Genomic DNA, 19,859 nt, shown 5'->3' with positions numbered 1-19,859 from the left:
ACAGAAATACCTTGTACTTTTCTTTCCTGATACTCATCAGTTTGTAACCACATACATGTGTGGATAATTGTTTACTGTATCTCTCCCCTGCTAGAATGTATCTGTTTTGCTTACCTCTGCTCTTGGCATGCAGCAAGTACTCAGTAAATTTTTGTGGAATAGGCCAGGTGTGGTGGCTTATACCTGTAATCCTAGCACTTTGGAAGGCTGAGGCAGGAGGATTGCTGGAGCTCAGGAGTTCAAGACCAGCCTAGACAACATGACAAAACCCCGTCTCTACAAAAAGTACAAAAATTAGTTGGTCATGGTAGCACGTGCCTGTAGTCCCACCTACTTGGGGGGTGACGCAGAAGAATCACTGGAACCTTGGAAGTTCGAGGCTGCAGTGAGCCAAGATGGTGCCACTGCACTCTAGCCTGGTAACAAAGTGAGATCCTGTCTCAAAAAAAAAAAAAAAAAAAATTAGGGAATGAATGCTCTGCCTAAGTTTCACTGCTGCTTATTGGATATTGCTTCAGGTACCACATCGAGGTGAACCGCGTTCCTGCTGGCAACTGGGTTTTGATTGAAGGTGTTGATCAACCAATTGTGAAGACAGCAACCATAACGGAACCCCGAGGCAATGAGGAGGTAGAGTTTCTGAAAAGACCAACTGGGTTGGCTTAAGCTAGATGGTCCCAGGGACACACATAAGCACAAACGGGGGACTAATCCAGAGTCATTGCCATGTCCTGGTTCCAGGCTTAGCCTTCTAGATATGATCCTGCTGGATTCTCCCTGTACTCAGCTCAGATGCGAGGAATTAGGACGGGTGCCTTTTATTCTTTTCCTCCTCTCTTTGTTCTGCCGGAATACCTGGGAAGAAATGGCCCTTCGCGTTACCCCCACTCAGCACGAGGCTCCTGGTTGGGGAATACATGGTCTGATCCTAAGCAAGTCCTCTTCTTCTCTCATACCTCTGAACTTTCTGTGCCTGCTCATGTCAGTTGCCCTCAATCGTTTGTGCTTTGGATCTCAGGCTCAGATTTTCCGGCCCTTGAAGTTCAATACTACATCTGTTATCAAGATTGCTGTGGAGCCAGTCAACCCCTCAGAGCTGCCCAAGATGCTTGACGGCCTGCGCAAGGTCAACAAGAGCTATCCATCCCTCACCACCAAGGTATGCTCATGACCTGCAGCAGCCCTCAAGCCCCACTGTCCCCAGCTGAATGGGCGGAGCTCCACGCCACTTCACATCCATCAGGTGTTCGTGATCTGCTGCTTCCAGCAACCTATGTCAGGAGCAATCCCAGCCTGTGGCTGTCACGTGAAGGCAGGACAAGACCTGTGTGTGTGTGTGTGTGTGTGTGTGTCATAAAACAAGACCTGTGCAGGAGGGGGCAATTGGAGGGGTGTAGGACAAGGGTGTGGTGTGTGTGTGGGTGTGCATGTGTGTGTGTGTATTTGTGTTCCCCAGATGTCTTTAGCTGGAAAAAATATATCTCTTAATGAGTATACTTTGAATTGATTTTCTCGAGAAGAGAAGGAAAAGTGAGTTGTTACTCTGATCCTTGTACACTATGAGCCTGCCAGTGTACCTTTCCAGGTAGCAGGCCAGGAGGGCTAAAGGGCTAGCTTACGTCCATGGATGTACGGTAGAGTTTGACCTAAATCATTAAGATGGGAATTAAATCCTTGACTTCACACCTAGTAGCACCGTGCCGAGTGGTCCTGGTGTCTTGGGGACCCACTCATAGGCAGATGCTCCTCACTGAACCTTCTTGAAGAGACTGGAACAGATGCTAAATAGTAGCTGTTTCTGATAGGCACCTTCTTGTGGGCTCTGACCTTGATTTTGCTTGTATGTGTTTTTGCTGGCATAAGAGAATCCAGGCTGTGACTGCCAGGACTGTTGTGTTTCAGGTGGAGGAGTCTGGCGAGCATGTGATCCTGGGCACTGGGGAGCTCTACCTGGACTGTGTGATGCATGATTTGCGGAAGATGTACTCAGAGATAGACATCAAGGTACAGCAATATCTGGCCGGGAGCTGGGTTCACAATCCAGACTTTCACAAGTGACCAAATCCTTGAATTCCTGGGAAGCTCCAAGGGAAGAGAAAGTACATGTGTTTGTGAAAACCATGATCTGTTGCTCCTTATATGGGAAGGTTTTTGAGAACTGTTTTGCCCCCTTCTGCTGTGTCATACATTTAAAATCAAGGCACAGCCATGTTTGATGGCTCACTCCCAGCACTTTGGGAGGCCGAGGTGGGAGGATTGCTTGAAGCCAGGAATTCAAGACCAACCTGAGCAACAAAATGAGACCCTGTCTCTACAAAAATTAAAATAAAAAAATCAGGCAGGCCAGGCATGGTGGTCCATGCCTGTAATCGCAACACTTTAGGAGACTGAGGTGGGAGGATTGCTTGAGCCCAGTTTGAGACCAATCTGGGCAACATAGTGAAACCTCATCTCTGCAAACTGGCCGAGTGCAGTGGCATATACCTGTAGTCCAGCTACTCGGGGGCTTAAGTGGGAGGATCACCTGAGCCTAGGAGGTCGAGTCTGCAATGAACCGTGATTATGCCATTGCTCTCCAGCCTGAACCCAGGAGGTCATGGCTGCAATAAGCAATGATTGTGCCATTGCTGTCCCTTTTGAGGCGGAGTCATACCCTGTCTCAAAAAACTAAAAAGTAAAAATTATGTGTGGTGGCTTGTACCTATAGTTCCAGCTACTCCAGAGGCTGAAGCAAGAGGATTGCTTGAGCCCAGCAGTTCGAGGCTGCGGTAAGCTATGATCATGCCACTGCACTCTAGCATGGGTGACAGAGCAAGACCTTGTCTCAAAAAATAAATACATTGAAAAATAATAAAACAGGCCACACACGGTGGCTCACACCTGTAACCCCAACACTTTGAAAGGCCAACGTGGTTGGATTGCTTGAGGTCAGGAGTTCAAGACCAGCCTGACCAACATGGTGAAACCCCATCTCTACTAAAAACACAAAAATCAGCCCGATGTGGTGGTGGGCACCTGTAACCCCAGCTACTCAGGAGGCTGAGACAGGAGAATTGTTTGAAACCAGGTGGCAGAGGTTGCGGTGAGCCAAGATCGCACCATTACACTCCAGTCTGGGTGATAGGGCGAGACTCTGTCTCAAAAAAAAAGAGAAAATGAAAGTTCCCAAGCCAAAGTTATTCTTGGTGCTTTGTTAGGGAAGTAATTGCACAAGTAACCCATGGGTGGTGATTAGGTCTCAGAGTGGGTGGTTTCAAGGAGAGAGTGGGGACTGTCTCTCTCGGATTCTTTGTCAAGCCTTGATGTAGCCCCTCAAACCGTGTGTTGCTTGGCCTCCTTGTCCTAGTTGAGACGTATTTTCTCCAAGGCCCTATGGAGACCCTCGGTACTCCTCTTGGACTCCTCTCCTGATGTATCTAGGAAGCACTGGTGTCGTAGAAAACACTAGGTTTCCTGGGCAGCAGACCATGTTGGGGCTTCAGGGCAGAGCTTCACTCAGACGCTGTGGGTTGAGAATGGCACGGGTGCACACCAGTGGGTCTCTGGCACCAGCTCTGTCAGACCCATGGGGGTTGTTCAGTGAATGGTGGTGGATAGCCAAACAGATGCTGAGAGCTATCTTGGAAGACTAGAATTAAGGCCCTAGTTTGATATCCCACTTATTCTTGGCTCAGGAATCTAGTTTCTTTACTACAGTAAATTTTCTCGGCCTTTTTGGTGATGGTTTGGACAGCTCTTTTAACCTGCTGTTGTACTTGTCACTTGTGCTGATTAAGGCAGTTGGGATTTTCACAGAGGTAGTGTCAAGGGAGCTTCTGAATTCCCTTAGGTAAATGGTTGCCCTTCCAACAAAATTAGACCTCGCTTCAGTAATTTATTTTCTATTTCCCAGGTGGCTGACCCAGTTGTCACGTTTTGTGAGACGGTGGTGGAAACATCCTCCCTCAAGTGCTTTGCTGAAACTCCTAATAAGAAGTAAGCTGGGAGCACAGTGTCCCCGGGACTGCAGCCTCCAGGACACTCTCTCTCCTTTATCTTCTACCTCCACCCCCACCGTGAGCACTGTGCAGAGACCTCTACATCTCAGAATGGGGGGGTGCTTACAATACTTGAGTTTCACTCCAGCCCTCTCAGCCCTTCTGCCTTTGAACGCAATGCCATGAGATTATTCACCTTGGATATTCCCAAGAGGAGATTCATAACTGCCACTTCACCTCTATAAAATAACTATCTTAAAAGTTTACTCCAAACCTTACTCGCTTTTTGTTTTTTGGTTTTTTTTTTTTGACACAGGCTGGAGTGCAACCTCGACTTGCTGGGCTTAAGCAGTCCTCCCAAGCAGCTAGGACTGGGGGTACACACCATGCCATCTGTTAATTTTTTTATTTTTTGTTGTCCAGTCTGGTCTTGGACTTTTGGGCTCAAGTGTTCCTCCCACCTTGGCCTCCCAAAATGTTGCGATTACATATGTGAGCCACCATGCCCAGCTTAAACCTTACTTTTTTTTTTTTTTTTAAAGGCAGAGTCTCACTTTGTCACTCAGGCTGGAGTACAACAGCACGATCTCGGCTCACTGTAGCCCCTGCCTCCCAGGTTCAAGCAATTCTCTTGCCTCAGCTTCCCCAGTAGCAGGGATTACAGGCATGCACCACCACACCTGGCTAATTTTTTGTATTTTTAGTAGCGATGGGGTTTCGCCATGTTGCCCAGGCTGGTCTCGAACCCCTGACCTCAGGCAGTCCGCCCATCTCGGCCTCCCAAAGTGCTGGGATTACAGGCATGAGCCACCACGTGAGCCACCACGTCCAGCTTAAACCTTACTTTTATAAAGATCAGTAGATTGAAATGAAAGAAAGAAGATGAGCCCTTTGCCCTTTTTGTTCTACCTTGCCCCTGATACTGTGGCCTGTTTTTGTTTTTGTTTTTGTTTTTGTTTTTGTTTTTTTGAGACAGAGTCTCACTTTGTCACCCAGGCTGGAGTACAATGGTGTCACCATGGATTACTGCAGCCTCAACCTCCCGAGCTCAAGTGATCCTCCTGCCTTAGCCTCCCAAGTAGATGGGACTACAGGTGTGCTAACCACACCTGGCTTTTTTTTTGAGACAGAGTCTCACTCTGTAGCCCAGGCTGGAGTGTAGTGGCTCAATCTTGGCTCACTGGAACCTCTGCCTCCCGAGTCCAAGCAATTCCCCTGCCTCAACCTCCCGAGTAGCTTGGACTACAGGGAGTGAGTGCCACCACACCCAGCTAATTTTTGTATTTTTAGTAGAGACAGGGTTTCACTATGTTGTCCAGGCTGGTCTCGAACTCCTGATCTCATGATCAACCTGCCTCAGCCTCCCAAAGTGTTGGTATTACAGGCGTGAGCCATTGCGCCTGGCTGGCTAATTTTTCATAGAGATGGGGTCTCTTGCTTTGTTGTCCAGGCTCTGTTTGTCTTTTTTTTCTTTTGAGACAGAGTCTTGCTCGGTTGTCAGGCTGGAGGGCAGTGGCACGATCTCGGCTCACTGCAACCTCCCCCTTCCAGGTTCAAGTGATTCCCCTGCCTCAACCTCCTGAGTAGTTGTGATTACTGGTGCACGCTGGCTAATTTTTTGTATTTTAGTAGAGATGGGGTTTCACCATGTTGGCCAGGGTAGGCTTGATCTTGTGACCTTGTGATCTGCCCACCTTAGCCTCCCAAAATGCCAGGATTACAAGCGTGAGCCACTGCGCCCAGCTGTTTGTTTTTAAGAGGCAGTGTGTTGCTGTATCACCCAGATTGGAGTGCTGTGGTGTGAGCAGCCTCAAATTCCTGGGTTTAAGTGATCCTCCTGCCTTGGCCTCCCAAAGTGCTGGGATTATAGTTCTGAGCCACCACGCTTGGCCCCCGTGGCTTTCACTGATGTCACTTCCTCAGCTGTCTATCTTGTTACCCTTTTCTTAGGAATGCCTCTTTTGCTGTTCTGTTAGCCGTCCTTACCACCCATTTCCATTCTGACCAGGAACAAGATCACCATGATTGCTGAGCCTCTTGAGAAGGGCCTGGCAGAGGACATAGAGAATGAGGTGGTCCAGATTACATGGAACAGGTGAGAAGAGGGCTCTGACATCAGGATCGAAAGGAGGCGGGGATGCCGCAGCTTACCTGCCGGGTCTCTAAGAGCACACATCTTTCTGGGAAGCGTTTATGTCTTTGCCTTTGCTCTTGTTCTGGGCACAGTGGGTAGGATGAGGTGACTGTCTTCCAGGAAGGGAGGGTCTGTCGCTCCAGGACCAGCAGTCACAGAGCTGGCCGACAGCTCCATTGTCTCCTCCTTTCCCCAGGAAGAAGCTCGGAGAGTTCTTCCAGACCAAGTACGATTGGGATCTACTAGCTGCCCGTTCCATCTGGGCTTTTGGCCCTGATGCGACTGGCCCCAACATTCTGGTGGATGATACTCTGCCCTCTGAGGTACAGCAGAACTGATGGGAACCGGGTGGCAGTCTCTTACCTCTGGAGTGGAAGAAACTACAAAGTGTTCTTTTCCCAAAAGTATCTTGTGTCCTCTGATGAAGGACAGTATCCCCTTACAAGCACATCTATCTTCTCCCTCTAAACGCTTCAGCTGTTGCCAGGGTGACTGCTAAGGAGGCCTCATGTTTCTCTGTAGGTGGACAAGGCTCTTCTTGGCTCAGTGAAGGACAGCATCGTTCAAGGTTTCCAGTGGGGAACAAGGGAGGGCCCCCTCTGTGATGAATGTAAGTCCACCAGCACACCCCCACCCCCGTCCTCGAGGGTCCTTGCAGCCAGGCATATGAGTGGGATGGGCTCACCATCTTTAGGACCCGGCAGGAGAAGCAGCTTGGGGTACACAGGACCATCCTGTGTCCTGGGCCAGCTTCTTCCCTTCTTCCTTATCTTGGTGGTGTAGCCTGGAAATTTAAGTCATTTCTAAACTGTCATTTGCTCCTCATTTCTGAGAAGGGTTTGGCCTTGGACATATTTGAGAAGAGATATCAAGAGGATGATGAGATTGGAGTGGTTAATAGACCCTGATTGGGCTTCGTGCACCAAATGTACAATTCTGGAATTTATTCTACATCCACAAAAACGTAAATATATGCAGAAGAAATAAACAAACTAGGAAAGCTCTATGTCTGAGTATGGTCCGAAGCAAACACTAAGAACATATGCTTAACTTCTGACCTCTGCCATGGGCCTTGCTTATTCAGTTAGAACGCCCACCTCCCATGTGATTTTTATGTCATGTCTTTCATGACTGCAAGACAGCTGTAGTGTTGCAGGAGACTGCTACTCCACCATGGCCCCATGACAGGCCTAGAACCTCTCCCCAGTCACTGCCTCCACCTCCTTTACAGTGATTCGGAACGTCAAGTTTAAGATCCTGGATGCAGTGGTTGCCCAGGAGCCCCTACACCGGGGCGGGGGCCAGATCATCCCCACAGCCAGGCGAGTTGTCTACTCTGCCTTCCTCATGGTAAGAGAATGGGGCTGTAGGATACCATCTGCTTTGCTGGACTGCGGACTAAGTGAAGGAGCAAGTGGGACTATAGGTCTTCAGCCTTCCCTAAGCTGAGGGGCCTTTCTTCTTGCTCTGCTGCAGGCTACTCCTCGTCTGATGGAGCCTTACTACTTTGTAGAGGTCCAGGCCCCTGCAGATTGCGTCTCTGCAGTTTATACCGTCCTGGCCAGGCGCAGGTGAGCAGCCCCAGGCATATTAGGGAGAGTGCTGAGAGCAAGAGCAGAACAAGAGTCACCTCGGCTCCTGCAGGGAGGAGAGGTTGGCCTCCCCTACCCTCCTCACTCTGGAAACCCTGCGAGCTGATTTTCCAGAAGGAAGTAGGAACAGAGGGAGGCAAGCCCCAGCTTTTCTGCAGATTAAAATTTGACATTTCTCCATCCTGGCTAACAAGGTGAAACCCCATCTCTACTAAAAATACAAAACATTAGCCAGGCGTGGTAGCAGGCGCCTGTAGTCCCAGCTACTCAGGAGGCTGAGGCAGGAGAATGGCATGAACCTGGGAGGCGGAGCTTGCAGTGAGCCGAGATGGCGCCACTGCACTCCAGCCTGGGCGACAGTGTGAGGCTCCATCTCAAAAAAAAAAAAAAAAAGCATACTTATTTGGGATCCCTCCTCACAGAGCTGTTAGAGGAAGTGCTGAGGCAAGTCAGTGATGGAAATGTCTTTAGGCTCTTCTCCCGTCACCGTCCCACTCCCGTCCTCTGCTCAGAGGTTGCTGCCACTTTGACTTCCACAGGGAATTATACTGAGAGCCCTGAGCCTTTTCTGCTTTCTGTAGAACATTCTTGGTTACTCTTTCTTTGATGATAACTCTGGGGTGGAATGCATTTGGGAACAGCAAATGCTGGATTGCTTCTTGGCTTTTGGCCTGTGTGTGGCTAGAGACTCAGCCTTTGTTTTTCTCTCTCAGGGGGCACGTGACTCAGGATGCACCCATCCCAGGCTCCCCTCTGTACACCATCAAAGCTTTTATCCCAGCCATCGACTCTTTTGGCTTTGAGACTGATCTTCGGACTCACACCCAGGGACAAGCCTTTTCTCTGTCTGTCTTCCACCATTGGCAGGTGAGAAAACAATGCAGGCTGGCGAATTTGGCTTCCCACCTCTGCAAGCCTCATCCCCTTCTGTCCTGATCCCTCTCCAAGCCTTAAGTGAGGTGTACAGCATCCTAGAGAAGAGTCCTCTTGTGGGTTGCATATATTCAGGGCAACTTGAATCTGTGTCTCTCCGTTTAAAATAAAAAAGAATAGAAATAATAGGGCCGGCTGTGGTGGCTTACACCTATAATCCCAGCACTTTGGGAAGCCGAGGCGGGCAGGTCACCTGAGGTCAGGAGTTCAAGACCAGCTTGACCAACATGGAGAAACTCCATCTCTACTAAAAATACAAAATTAGCCGGGCGTGGTAGCGCATGCCTGTAATCCCAGCTACTTGGAAGGCTGAGGCAGGAGAATCACTTGAACCCGGGAGGCGGAGGTTGCAGTGAGCTGAGATCATGCCATTGTACTCCAGTCTGGGAGACGAGCGAAACTCTGTCTCAAAAAAATAATAATAGTAAGTAATAAATTTAAAAATAAAGTAAATAAGAAGAGTCCTGCTTCTGGGCCTGAATCTTCTGGGAATTCTACCTGGGCCATCTGAAATTCCTTTGCCTTTTAGATTGTGCCTGGTGATCCTCTGGACAAGAGCATTGTCATCCGCCCCTTGGAGCCACAGCCGGCTCCCCACCTGGCCCGGGAATTCATGATCAAAACCCGCCGTAGGAAGGTATGTCTCCCTTGGGCCTGTTGCCATCCCTCAACCCCCCAGGACTCTCAGAAGCAGGATCTCCCTCTCTTTCTTTTGGCCCCTTTTCCTAAGGGACACTTTTCCAGTGTAGAGATATGATCTGTATACTCCTTAGACAACCAAACCTGGACCCCAGTCTCATTGGGAAAGGAGAGCCTTATCCTCCCATGTGATAGTACCCTAAAGGCAGGACTCCTGAAACACTGCCACCTACATTCCAGCCACCACTAGCCTCCCCACTGAGCACAGGTCTTGGTTAGTCTCCCCGCTCAGTCTGCGACCACCTCAGCCTTTCTTGTATTTGCCCCATTCCCTGCAGGGCCTCAGTGAAGATGTGAGCATCAGCAAATTCTTCGATGATCCTATGTTGCTGGAGCTTGCCAAACAGGATGTTGTGCTCAATTACCCCATGTGAGTGCATGGACTCCTGGGAGCTCCTGCTCCCTACAGTGGGCTGCAACTCCTGTACTTGAAGCTGAGACCTCGTATGACGTTGACGTGGCCTTGGTGTTGTCAGAGTGTCTGGAAGCTGCTGCTGCCGTCTTGAACAATTCACCAACCTCCAACCCAGAGCCCCAGTGAAAGAGGAGCATTTGGCCTCCTGCTTCCTTCTGTGGTCTCTGCCGGGCTCCTTTCCCAAGGAAAAGAGAGGAGCTTGGGCTCACAGAAAGAGAAAGGGATGAAACCCCAGGGGGCCCTATCTTTGGGATTTACATGGAATTTTATTTTCTACAAGTTTGACCTTAGCCATGGTTTGCAAGTGAACAGAACATTCTGACCTCTGTCTTGCTCTGCTTCTTTCATCCCCGTCTCCCCTGCCCCTTCTGGTGCTGGTGCTTACATTCTGAATATATGTCATCTCCCAAGAGGCTTCACTGCCTCTGCTTCCAGCTGCAGCCTCCTTCCTGCCTGGGTCCCCAGGGAAGCTGCCTGCCTTTTAATTCAGTGTTCCCATGAGTGCCAAGGCCCCATTATTGCCCCCCTTGCTCCCACTCCGTGCTGCTTCTGGGTGGGACCTAAGATGGCTTGGGAGTTTTTGGGTTCTTGGGATCAGAGGTCTACCCCACCGCCTCCTCAGGAAACTACTGCCTCCCCTAAGAATCTCCCTTGCCCTGGAGTAGGGGGCCAGAGCCCTTTGATTTCCAGACACTTACTCCAGGTCCTCTCCCCAGCCACTGCCAGTCCTTTACTCTGTTCTCCCCCAGTGAAAAAGAGTCGGTTGATTTTCCTCAAAGCTACTTTATTAGGAATGTACTAGGGATTAATTTAGGGGAGTCAGACGGCCCCGGCTCCTGTAGGAGTCCTACTTCTCTCCAGCATCCTGTGCCATCCTCTTGATGTAATCACTGTACATTGTGTACACAGCACCTGTGTGAGGGAAAAGAAATAGTGCCCCTTGGCATCAAACCCTTTACCTGTCCTCTGGCTCTCTCGGGTGTCCCAGGGGTTCACCTCTAGCTACTCCCTTGAGAGTCCAGCTTCCTGCTCATCTTTCTGCCCCAGGTCCCAACAGCTGCTCCAAGCATCTGACCACACAGCCTGGGGAAACCACCCATCTGACAGTTCACAAAACACTTTCACATGTATTGTGTATCTGAGAAACCTTACAGCAGTCTGCGAGGTAGGCAAGCCGGGGTGGTTATTGTCATATTACACATCAGGAAACTGAGGCTCAGTGGGAAAGATTTGTCCACTGTCACACAGGTAGCAAGTGGCTGTCTGCTTTTTAATGTCAAGAGGAAGAGAAATTCAACATATGTTCTGTTGCACGATTTTTCTCACCCCAGGGCAAACTGTCATGAGACCCTGTGCACTGTCCTCACAGGCCTGGGACAGGAGCCTAAACAGGGAAAATGGCTCAGTATAGGGGCTTCACCAAGGATGTGATGTGGAGCCCAGAACAGGAACCTAAGTCACAGTCCTTTTTTTTTAATTTTTTTTTTAATTTTTGAGACAGACTCTCACTCTGTCACCCAGGCTGGAGTGCAGTGGTGGATCTCTGCCCACTGCAGCCTCCACCTCCCAGGTTCAAGCAATTCTCCTGTCTCAGCCTCCCGAGTAGCTGGGACTACAGGCATCTGCCACTACCACGCCCAGCTAATTGTTGCATTTTTAGTAGAGACCGGGTTTCACCATGTTGGCCAGGATGGTCTCGATCTCAGACCTCATGATCTGCCTGCCTCGGCCTCCCAAAGTGTTGGGATTACAGGCGTGAACCCCCACACCCAGCCAAGTCACAGTCCTTTTAACTGTTGGGACTTAAAGACCTACAGACTCTGCGTAATTGGTTTTGCCCTCATTCTCCTGTGACCCCACAAAGCCACTCACCTAGCATGATTGCACCCACTGCACAGGCCTGCGCTGCCACTCGGGTGTGAATCAGGTGTATGGACATCTTGGTGGAACCACGAGACCTCAGCCGGTAAATCCTGTATGCTGCTACCACCAAGCAGCCTCCTAAGCCTGTGGGCAGAGAACACAGCCCCTGGGCCATGGCCACAATGCACAGCACTCCCCTGATGAGAGATACCAGGCAGGCTGGGCACCTGGATAAACAGCTGCTTTTATGTAGCATCTGGTGGTTGGGGTTGCAGGGGACCTAGGGGGATCATTAGAATATTGAGTCATTGCCAGGGTGTGGTGGCTCATGCCTATAATCCCAGCACTTTTTTGAGACCAAGGTGGGCAGATCACCTGAGGTTGGGAGTTAGAGACCAACCTGACCAACATGGAGAAACCCCGTCTCTACCAAAAATACAAAATTAGCCGGGTGCAGTGGTGCATGCCTGTAATCCCAGCTACTCAGGAGGCTGATGCAGGAGAATCACTTGAACCCAGGAGGCGGAGGTTGTGGGGAGCTGAGATTGTGCCATTGCACGCCAGCTGGGGCAACAAGAGTGAAACTCCGTTTCAAAAAAAATAATAATACTGAGTTGTTGCCCTTCAATGGCGTTCTCAAAGTGGCTGCCTCCCTCCAGTGATGCCCCTCCCCCAAATACAAATAGCTGATCACCACCAGTGACGCCCCTCCCCCAAATACAAATAGCTGATCACCACGACACAGCCCCTGCCCACCAATTTGCTCCGCCCTGGGCCCTTCCCCAGCCACACTGCTGGCTCCCACCTCCTGGTACAGCTGTTTTCCTACTCTACCAGATCCGTCAGGAAGGAAGCCCTGGGGGACCCCAAGGTGTTTCTCTGACCCTTCCCACTTTGTTGTTGGTACTCCAGGTTCCTCGTATCCCATGTGCTCGGTTGGCCGCCACCTCCACCCATCTAGACGTCCTCATTTCATTGTAAGGGTTTGCCCCTTGGCACCTTTGCTGTTGGTTCCCTTGTTCCGTGAGTAGGACCACTTGAGTTTTCTGACCTCTGCTTCATTCTCTTTGGAGGGTACCAGGAGATGACTGCTCAGAGAAGGCCTCCTGCTCGCACCCCATTCCTTTCTTCACTTACCTATAGGCATCAGCGGAGATTCCCGAGTCTTCCTCAGGAGCTTCTCAGACACACTGTCTTCGTCGTCAGGTGGTACCCACCAGCGTCTGTTAGCAGACATAATCCTGGACCTGGATGTAAGCAGCTGGGACTCCCAGGCTGCAGCCCGGTCCTAGAGAGGCACTCCACAATCAGAACTCTGATTCCTCAGTCTGGAGAGGAAAGGAAGGTTACCTGCTAAGACCCTCTCTCACCAGGCCCTAACACAGCCTCTGCTTGAAAAGATGTCCCTCCCAGGTATCCCATCTCAGATGGTCGCGCCACTAGTGCCATTTCTCCGTCTCCATTTCCTACCATCTGCCTCTTCCCCAGCTCATTCTGACTTCACTGTTTTCTCAGCTTCCCCTTCCCCCATCTGCATCCCTATGGGTGTGATCCTTGGGCCAAGGAAAACAGCTGGAAAAATCCACAGATGGCGGTGGGAGAAACAGTCCTTGAGTGTTGGGGCCCCCGCTGGCCTTTGGTCTGTGATGGTTGCTCCTGTGGGAGCTACAGAGCAGGATCTGGCCCCAGGGAGCCAGAACCATCCTAGACCAGATAGTATCACAGCATTGGTTACCAAATTGCCAGAGATTATAATGATCGGACATTGACTTGCATGTAATTTAGAATATATTTTGCACATGGTACTAAAGGAACACATTCTGGTTCCTGAGCTCCTCCCATTTTTCCAGGTCCATCTCTTTCCAAACAGGTTCTTCACAATTACCAACTGGCTACCTTCATCCCTGGGCTGGAAACAGGGGTTCTGCCAATGGGATGATGGGATGCCTTCTGTTTTTTTTTTTTTTTTTTTTTTTTTTTGATGGGGTCTCGCTCTGTTGCCCCGGCTGGAGTAGCCATCTCAGCTCACTGCAACCTCTACCTCCCTGTTTAAGCAATTCCACCTCGGCCTCCTAAGTAGCTGGGATTACAGGTGTGCACCATGCCCAGCGAATTCTGTGTATTTTTTTAGTAGAGACGGGGTCTCACCCTGTTAGCCAGGCTGTTCTTGAACTCCTGACCTCTTGATCCACCCACCTCGGCCTCCCAAAGTGCTGGGATTATAGGTATGAGCCACCATGCCCTGTCCAATGGGATACCTTCTAAGCCTAACCATAGGACAAACTTTCTTTTCTTTTTTTATTTTTTTTCTTTTTTTTTGAGGCAGGGTCTCACTTTGTCCCTCAGGCTGGAGTGCAGTGGCAATCACTGCAAACTTGACCCTCCAGACTCAAGCAGTGCTTCCACCTCAGTCTCTCAAGTAGCTGGGACTACAGGTGCGTGCTACCACGCCCAACTAATTTTTGTATTTTTTGTAGAGACAGTTTTGCCATATCGCCCAGCCAGTCTTGAACTCCTGAGCTCAGACGATCTGCCCACCACGGCCTCCCAAAGTGCTGGGATTACAGGCGTGAACCACTGTACCTGCCCTTGAGTCAGCTTCTATCCTAGTTATCCCTCCTCTCCTGGAGGAGCAAGGACTGGCGGCCCCCCAGGTTGTTGGCATGCTGGTGCTTACCCTAGGAGATGGCTAGAACGAGGAGCGCGAGCAGCCAGGCCACGGCTCAGCATCTGCTGTTTTGAACCGGCCAAAAGCTGAGATGGAGCTGCCACTATGAGGTCAGGGAAGCAGTGACTTGGGCTTTATGAAGACTTTGAAGTCAGGGATGGAGAGGGGAGGGGAAAGGACAGGAGATCGGTCTTAACCCCCAGTCCGCTGAGTCCCAAGTCAGAGCTCCAGGCGCTGGAAAGTAAGGAAAGACCAAATGGAGGGGGGCCTCTAACTAGATTCAGTCTTCTAATTCCCATGGAATTAAGTGTCTGGATCAGAGAGAGGCTTGATGTGGAGAACGGAGATGGAGATACAGGAACATGGATGAGCAGAAAGCCTGGGTCCCCCAAGTTACACTCCCTCGGATACTCTTATGAACAATGTGGGATGTGAATAAAATACCCCAGTTGTGAGAGACAGGCTCTCTGGGCTGTCTTTTGGTTTGGGAATTTTTTTTTTTCCCCAAGACGGAGTCTTGCTCTGTCACCCAGGCTGGAGTGCAGTGGCACAATCTCAGCTCACTCAAACCTCCGCCTCCTGGGTTCGAGCGATTCTCCTGCCTCAGCCTCCTGAGTAGCTGGGATTACAGGCGCCTGCCACCATACCCAGCTAATTTTTTTATTTTTAGTAGAGGTGGCGTTTCACCATGTTGGCCTCGAAATCCTGACCTCATGATCCACCAGCCTCACCTCCCGAAGTGCTGGGATTACAAGCATGAGCCACCACACCCAGCCAGTTTTTGGCGTTTTTTGTTTTGTTTTGTTTTTGAGATGGGGTCTCCCTCTGTCACCCAGGCTGTGTGATCTTGGCTCACTGCAGCCTCAAACTCCTAGGCTCAAGGAACCCTCCCAACTCAGCCTCCTAAGTAGCTGGGACCACAGGCACATACCACCGCACTTGGCTCATTTTTATATTTTTGGTAAAGACAGAGAGTTTCACCATGTTACCCTGGCTGGTCTCAGAACTGACCTGCCAAAGTGCTGGGATTACAGATGGAAGCTACGGGGCCCAGCTTCCAGAACTCTTTATACTACCTATGAGGTGGTTCTCACTCAGGTTGCAGGGATAACAGTGGCCAGGATTAGGGCTCTTCTGTACTCAGTATATTTCTTTTCTTTTTTTTTTTTTTTTTTGAGATGGAGTTTCACTCTTGTTGCCTAGGCTGGAGTGCAAATAGCACGATCTCAGCTCACTGCAATCTCCGCCTCCTGGGTTCAAGTGATTCTCCTGCTTCAGCCTCCTGAGTAGCTGGGATTACAGGCGCCTGCCACCACGCCCGGCTAATTTTTGTGTTTTTAGTAGAGGTGGGGTTTTGCCATGTTGGCCAGGCTGGTCTCGAACTCCTGACCTCAGCTGATCCACCCACTCGGCCTCCCAAAGTGCTGGGATTACAGGCATGAGCCCCTGTGCCTAGCCCTGTACTCAGCATATTTCAAAACTCTCAGCTATTCTATATGGTAAGTAGCAGTTTGTTCACAAAGGAATGGAGCTTCAGAGAGGCTTAATGACTTACCTGAAGATACACAGCTAGTACATGGCAGTTTTGTCATCTGAACCCAGGTCAGGCTGGCTCCAGTGTTTGCACTCCTGACTGCAATGCTAACCTCCAGGGGGCTGGTTAAACGGAAACCCTTTCCAGATGAATACTGAAGCTTAGGAATGCCAGTATATCCTGGCACCCTTGTTTAGGAAAAGAAAAAGTACGTGCTAAGCAAATGGAAGAAGATAGGGTGTGCTAGGGAGATCCCACTCCATCCCAGGCCTTTGTTCCTTCCCTAGATTACTCAGCCCTGTGTGTTTATCCTAAAGGGGCTTTGCAGCACTGGAAATTTGTTCGGCAGCTGATGTCCTTTTCTCCCCCCAGCATTCACTGCTCTAGGCAGAGACCCAGGGTCACAGCAACTCCCCAGGGCCTTCACATGTCCCCAGTGTCCATGGGAACTCTCCTCTCAGCCTTTCACACACACCCTCCTGTGCTGCCTCTCCAGGTTCCAGAAGTGGCTTGAATTCTCAGGAGATGGACGGTATATTCCCTTACTGGTCTAGGCCAGAAGAAGGGGGATGAAAATGTCTGGATAAGACAGGGCAGGAAACAGGATCAACTCCAAGTCCTTTGAAGAACAGGAACCAAACCATGGATAGTGAAGTTCAGCTTCTCCCTACTGAAATGATGGTGATGTTCCTACAGCATCTCAGCCCAGAGCTGAGAAATAATAATAATTGCTATGATTTACTGAGCACCTTCTCTGGGCCAAGCAGTGTGCTAATTGCTTTGTTTTTGTTTTGTTTTGTTTTGAAACAGTCTCACTCTGTCACCCAGGCTGGAGTGCGGTGGTAATCATAGCACACTGCAGCCTCAAACTCCTGGGCTCAAGGGATCCTCCAGCCTCAGCTTCCTGAGTAGCTGGGATTACAGGCGCATGCCACCACGCCTGGCTAATTTTTGTATTTTTAGTAAAGATGGGGTTTCACCCTGTTGGCTAGGCTGGTGTCGAACTCCTGGCCTCGAAGTGATCCGCCCACCTCGGCCTCCCAAAGTGCTGGGATTATAGGCTTGAGCCACCATGCCCAGCCTCCTTTGTGTAGATTAATCCTCACAATAGGAATGAGGTAGGTACTATTATTATCCCCACTTCACAGACAAAAAACTGGGGCTCCATTAAGCGTTTTGCCCAACAGTAAGTGACAGAAAAAAGGCCAGATTTCTAACTCACTACTCAGGACTAACGAGAGAATGTAAAGTGGAGGGGAAGTCTTGAAATAGAAGAAGTAAAATTGCTTTGTATTTCAAAAACTTCTGAGAACATACAGTAACTAAAAAAAACTTCAAGGAACAGATTTTTGTAGAGTCCTGCTTTAGTAAACAGATAAGATAAAATTATGATAGCATCATTTTTGTGAACATGCCGAGACTTTAATGTTTTCCATTTATGCATTGCTACATTAGTAATTTGTTTAGTAGACCTCTTTTTCTTCCAAATCAGGTCACATCAATAGAAATTCTGATTTAGAGGGGCCTAAATCAATGATGCAGACAGACTTAGTGTAGGCCAAAGTCAGACATGGGATCAATTAGCCCACAGACCAACCACTCTAAATATTGGGTTATGCCATTTAATCTATTAGAGTCTGTGGCTTCATTGGTAAAATCAAGGTAGCATCTGCCCATAGGATGATCACAAGGGTTAAAAGAGAATTGTTAGAATTCTGCTAACTCCTGCTGCTCCTCTTCCTCCAGGAGCAAGTGTCAGGGAATGGGTAGCAGGCTGGGGGAAAAGCGGAGAGTCCCTGACAACAGATGGCAAAGTTACCATATTCTGTGTGGTTCCGAATTCAGCACAGCCTTTCTCATTCCCTTCCCCCAGACCCCCTCCTTCTTGGGCTTGCCCACCCTAACTGGAAGCTTCAGGCTTGTTCTCCCTGTTGTGTTAAAGAGGAAAGGATGGGGGGAAGGGGGACTAAGTCTTGAAGCTCTCAACACGATCTAAGGCACAGCTATGCTATTTATAGCCCAAGGGAGCGAGTGACAGGGAGGGGAGGGACATGCAGCGTTTGCCTTGAGCTAATGGGAGCTGTGAGTGAGGGCATGATGGAGAATGAACTAGACTAGGGACAGAGGATGCTCCCAGTTGGGGTTGGAGTGGGAAGAAATGGGGTTGAAAGGCTGGGAGAATCAGAGGGGAGAAAACATTAGGGGATATAGTTGTGTCCGGGGCACTGAGAGGGTAAGGAGTGGAGTAACAGGAACAGGCAGTGAGTTTCCAGATACTATGGCTAGGCTGAGGCCACTTCCTGGTGGAGGCAGTCTGTAACACCCCCACCCCCCAACCCCCACCCTTTTATACAGGCATTGAGTTCCAAGGACCTCTTAGCATTTGTCCAAGGACAGCTCCAAAGGCCACAGGCCTGAAGCCAGAAAGTACCTTTGGTATCCACTAATCTTTCTGAGAAGACTTCACATATTTTTTAATTTAATTTTTTTTTTTTCCCGAGACAGAGTCTCACTCTGTCACCCAGGCTGGAGTGCAGTGGTGCTCATTGCAACCTCCGCCTCCCGGCTTCAAGCAATTCTCCTGCCTCAACCTCCCAAGTAGCTGGGACTACCCAGCCAGTTTTTGTCTTTTTGGGTAGAGATGGTCACCATGTTGGCCAGGGTGGTCCTGAACTCCTGATATCAGGTGATCCACCCGGCTTGGCCTCACAAAGTGCTGGGATTACAGGTGCGTACCACCACACCTGGCTAATTTTTTTCTATTTTTAGTAGAGAAGGGGTTTCACTATATTGGACAGACTGGTCTCGAACTCCTGACCTCATTATCCACCCGCCTCGGCCTCCCAGAGTGCTGGGATTACAGGCGTGAGGCACCGTGCCCGGCAAGAGTAATCAATAACTTCTTTAGCAAATTCTTATTATCCAGCCAGTCTGGGGCAGGCAGAACTCCCTGTTCCCAACAAGCAGCATTCTCAAAACTTTTTCTGGGCTGGGCTCAGTGGCTCACGCCTGTTATCCTAGCACTTTGGGAGGCTGAGGTGGGTGGATTGCCTGAGCTCAGGAGTTCGAGACCAGCCTGGGGAACACAGTGAAACCCCATCTCTACTAAAAATACAAAAAAATTAGCCAAATATGGCAGCGTGCGCCTGTAATCCCAGCTACTCAGGAGTCTGAGGCAGGAGAATCGCTTGAACCCGGGAGGCGGAGGTTGCAGTGAGCCGAGATCCGCCATTGCACTCCAGACTGGGTGACAGAGCGAGACTCCATCTCAAAAAAAATTTTTTTTACCTCTCTGGGCCTGTTTCCATCTTCCAAGACAGAAGAATCTGCTCTGAGTTTACCAGCCAAGTGGGGACCCTGGAAAGTGTGTAATGGAAATAGTGACACATTGCAGCCTTCAGATTGACCCTACTGTTCCCAAACCACAGAGCCTCAGGGCAACTCTCAAGTTCTCAAATTGGGTTTTGATCCTTTCCTGCCTGAGCCCCATGTGGATTCAAAGTGATGTGGTTCTCACAGCACCCAGCTGTACCACTCCCTGCCAAAGGCTGGAAATGAGACCCATTTCCCTGTTTGAAACTTACAGCTTCTTTCCCCTTCCCTCCAGCAGCGCTCTGTCTTGTTCTAGGAATGGTGAGCCTTCATTCACTTATTCACTCAGCATATACTTCCTAAGTATCTACAATTTGCTGGCCTCTGTTCTAGGAGCTGGGACACAGTGCCCCTGCCTTTGGGGAGCTCACATGGTAGCAGACACCCGGGTTTGCTCCATATCCTGGCGAATGCCTGGACCCAAGAGCCTCTAGCCTGGAATTCGGACCTCAGTTTCTCCATCAGTAATGGGATTAAAGGAAATCACTAGCTGCCAAGGTGGTAGAGGAGAGAAAGAAGTCTTGACTAGAAGACAAGAGCCTTAGGTTATATTTTCAGTTTGGGGGTTTGGGGGGTTTTTTGGGTTTTTTGTTTGTTTGTTTGTTTTTGAAACAGGGCCTTGCTCTGCTCTGTTGCCTAGGATAGAGTGCAGCCCCAGGCTAGAATGCAGCT

At 49.7% G+C, this 19,859-nt stretch overlaps 2 protein-coding genes across 5 annotated transcripts in view; one reads left to right on the top strand and one right to left on the bottom strand.

The window, feature by feature from the left end:
• EFTUD2 (elongation factor Tu GTP binding domain containing 2) overlaps positions 1 to 10,076 on the top strand; it is a 46,271-nt gene extending 36,195 nt beyond the window's left edge. For all 4 annotated transcript variants that reach the window (XM_023191391.1, XM_023191394.1, XM_023191392.2 and 1 more), the window contains 12 exons: positions 519 to 630; positions 1,019 to 1,159; positions 1,903 to 2,004; positions 3,893 to 3,975; positions 5,986 to 6,072; positions 6,308 to 6,434; positions 6,634 to 6,721; positions 7,343 to 7,461; positions 7,588 to 7,682; positions 8,417 to 8,570; positions 9,166 to 9,273; positions 9,614 to 10,076. In XM_023191391.1, coding sequence (XP_023047159.1) covers positions 519 to 630; positions 1,019 to 1,159; positions 1,903 to 2,004; positions 3,893 to 3,975; positions 5,986 to 6,072; positions 6,308 to 6,434; positions 6,634 to 6,721; positions 7,343 to 7,461; positions 7,588 to 7,682; positions 8,417 to 8,570; positions 9,166 to 9,273; positions 9,614 to 9,709 — 1,312 coding nt within the window. In that variant the 3' untranslated portion in view covers positions 9,710 to 10,076. The remainder of the gene's footprint in view (positions 1 to 518; positions 631 to 1,018; positions 1,160 to 1,902; positions 2,005 to 3,892; positions 3,976 to 5,985; positions 6,073 to 6,307; positions 6,435 to 6,633; positions 6,722 to 7,342; positions 7,462 to 7,587; positions 7,683 to 8,416; positions 8,571 to 9,165; positions 9,274 to 9,613) is intronic.
• A 441-nt stretch (positions 10,077 to 10,517) lies between these two features.
• Positions 10,518 to 13,339, bottom strand: HIGD1B (HIG1 hypoxia inducible domain family member 1B). Its single transcript, XM_023191395.2, has 3 exons — positions 12,751 to 13,339; positions 11,623 to 11,757; positions 10,518 to 10,662 (listed from the first exon to the last, which is right to left on the bottom strand). Exons 1-3 carry the CDS (start codon positions 12,848 to 12,850, stop codon positions 10,598 to 10,600), a joined length of 300 nt encoding a protein of 99 aa, XP_023047163.1. The 5' UTR covers positions 12,851 to 13,339; the 3' UTR covers positions 10,518 to 10,597.
• Positions 13,340 to 19,859: the final 6,520 nt, after the last annotated feature.

Source organism: Piliocolobus tephrosceles, chromosome 16, assembly GCF_002776525.5.
Source record: "Piliocolobus tephrosceles isolate RC106 chromosome 16, ASM277652v3, whole genome shotgun sequence".
NCBI classification, from domain to species: Eukaryota; Metazoa; Chordata; class Mammalia; order Primates; family Cercopithecidae; genus Piliocolobus; species Piliocolobus tephrosceles.
The sequence above is the reverse complement of the archived record's forward strand: the minus strand, read 5'-3'. Positions and strand labels throughout refer to the sequence as shown.

Coding starts and splice junctions, on each gene's coding strand:
- HIGD1B (XM_023191395.2), bottom strand. CDS start 12,850: ATGTCTGCTAACAGACGCTGGTGGGTACCACCTGACGACGAAGACAGT. Junction 11,758..12,750: donor ATCTCCGCTGATGCCTATAG/GTAAGTGAAGAA, acceptor CTCTGCCCACAG/GCTTAGGAGGCTGCTTGGTG. Junction 10,663..11,622: donor AGTGGGTGCAATCATGCTAG/GTGAGTGGCTTT, acceptor TCCCTCACACAG/GTGCTGTGTACACAATGTAC.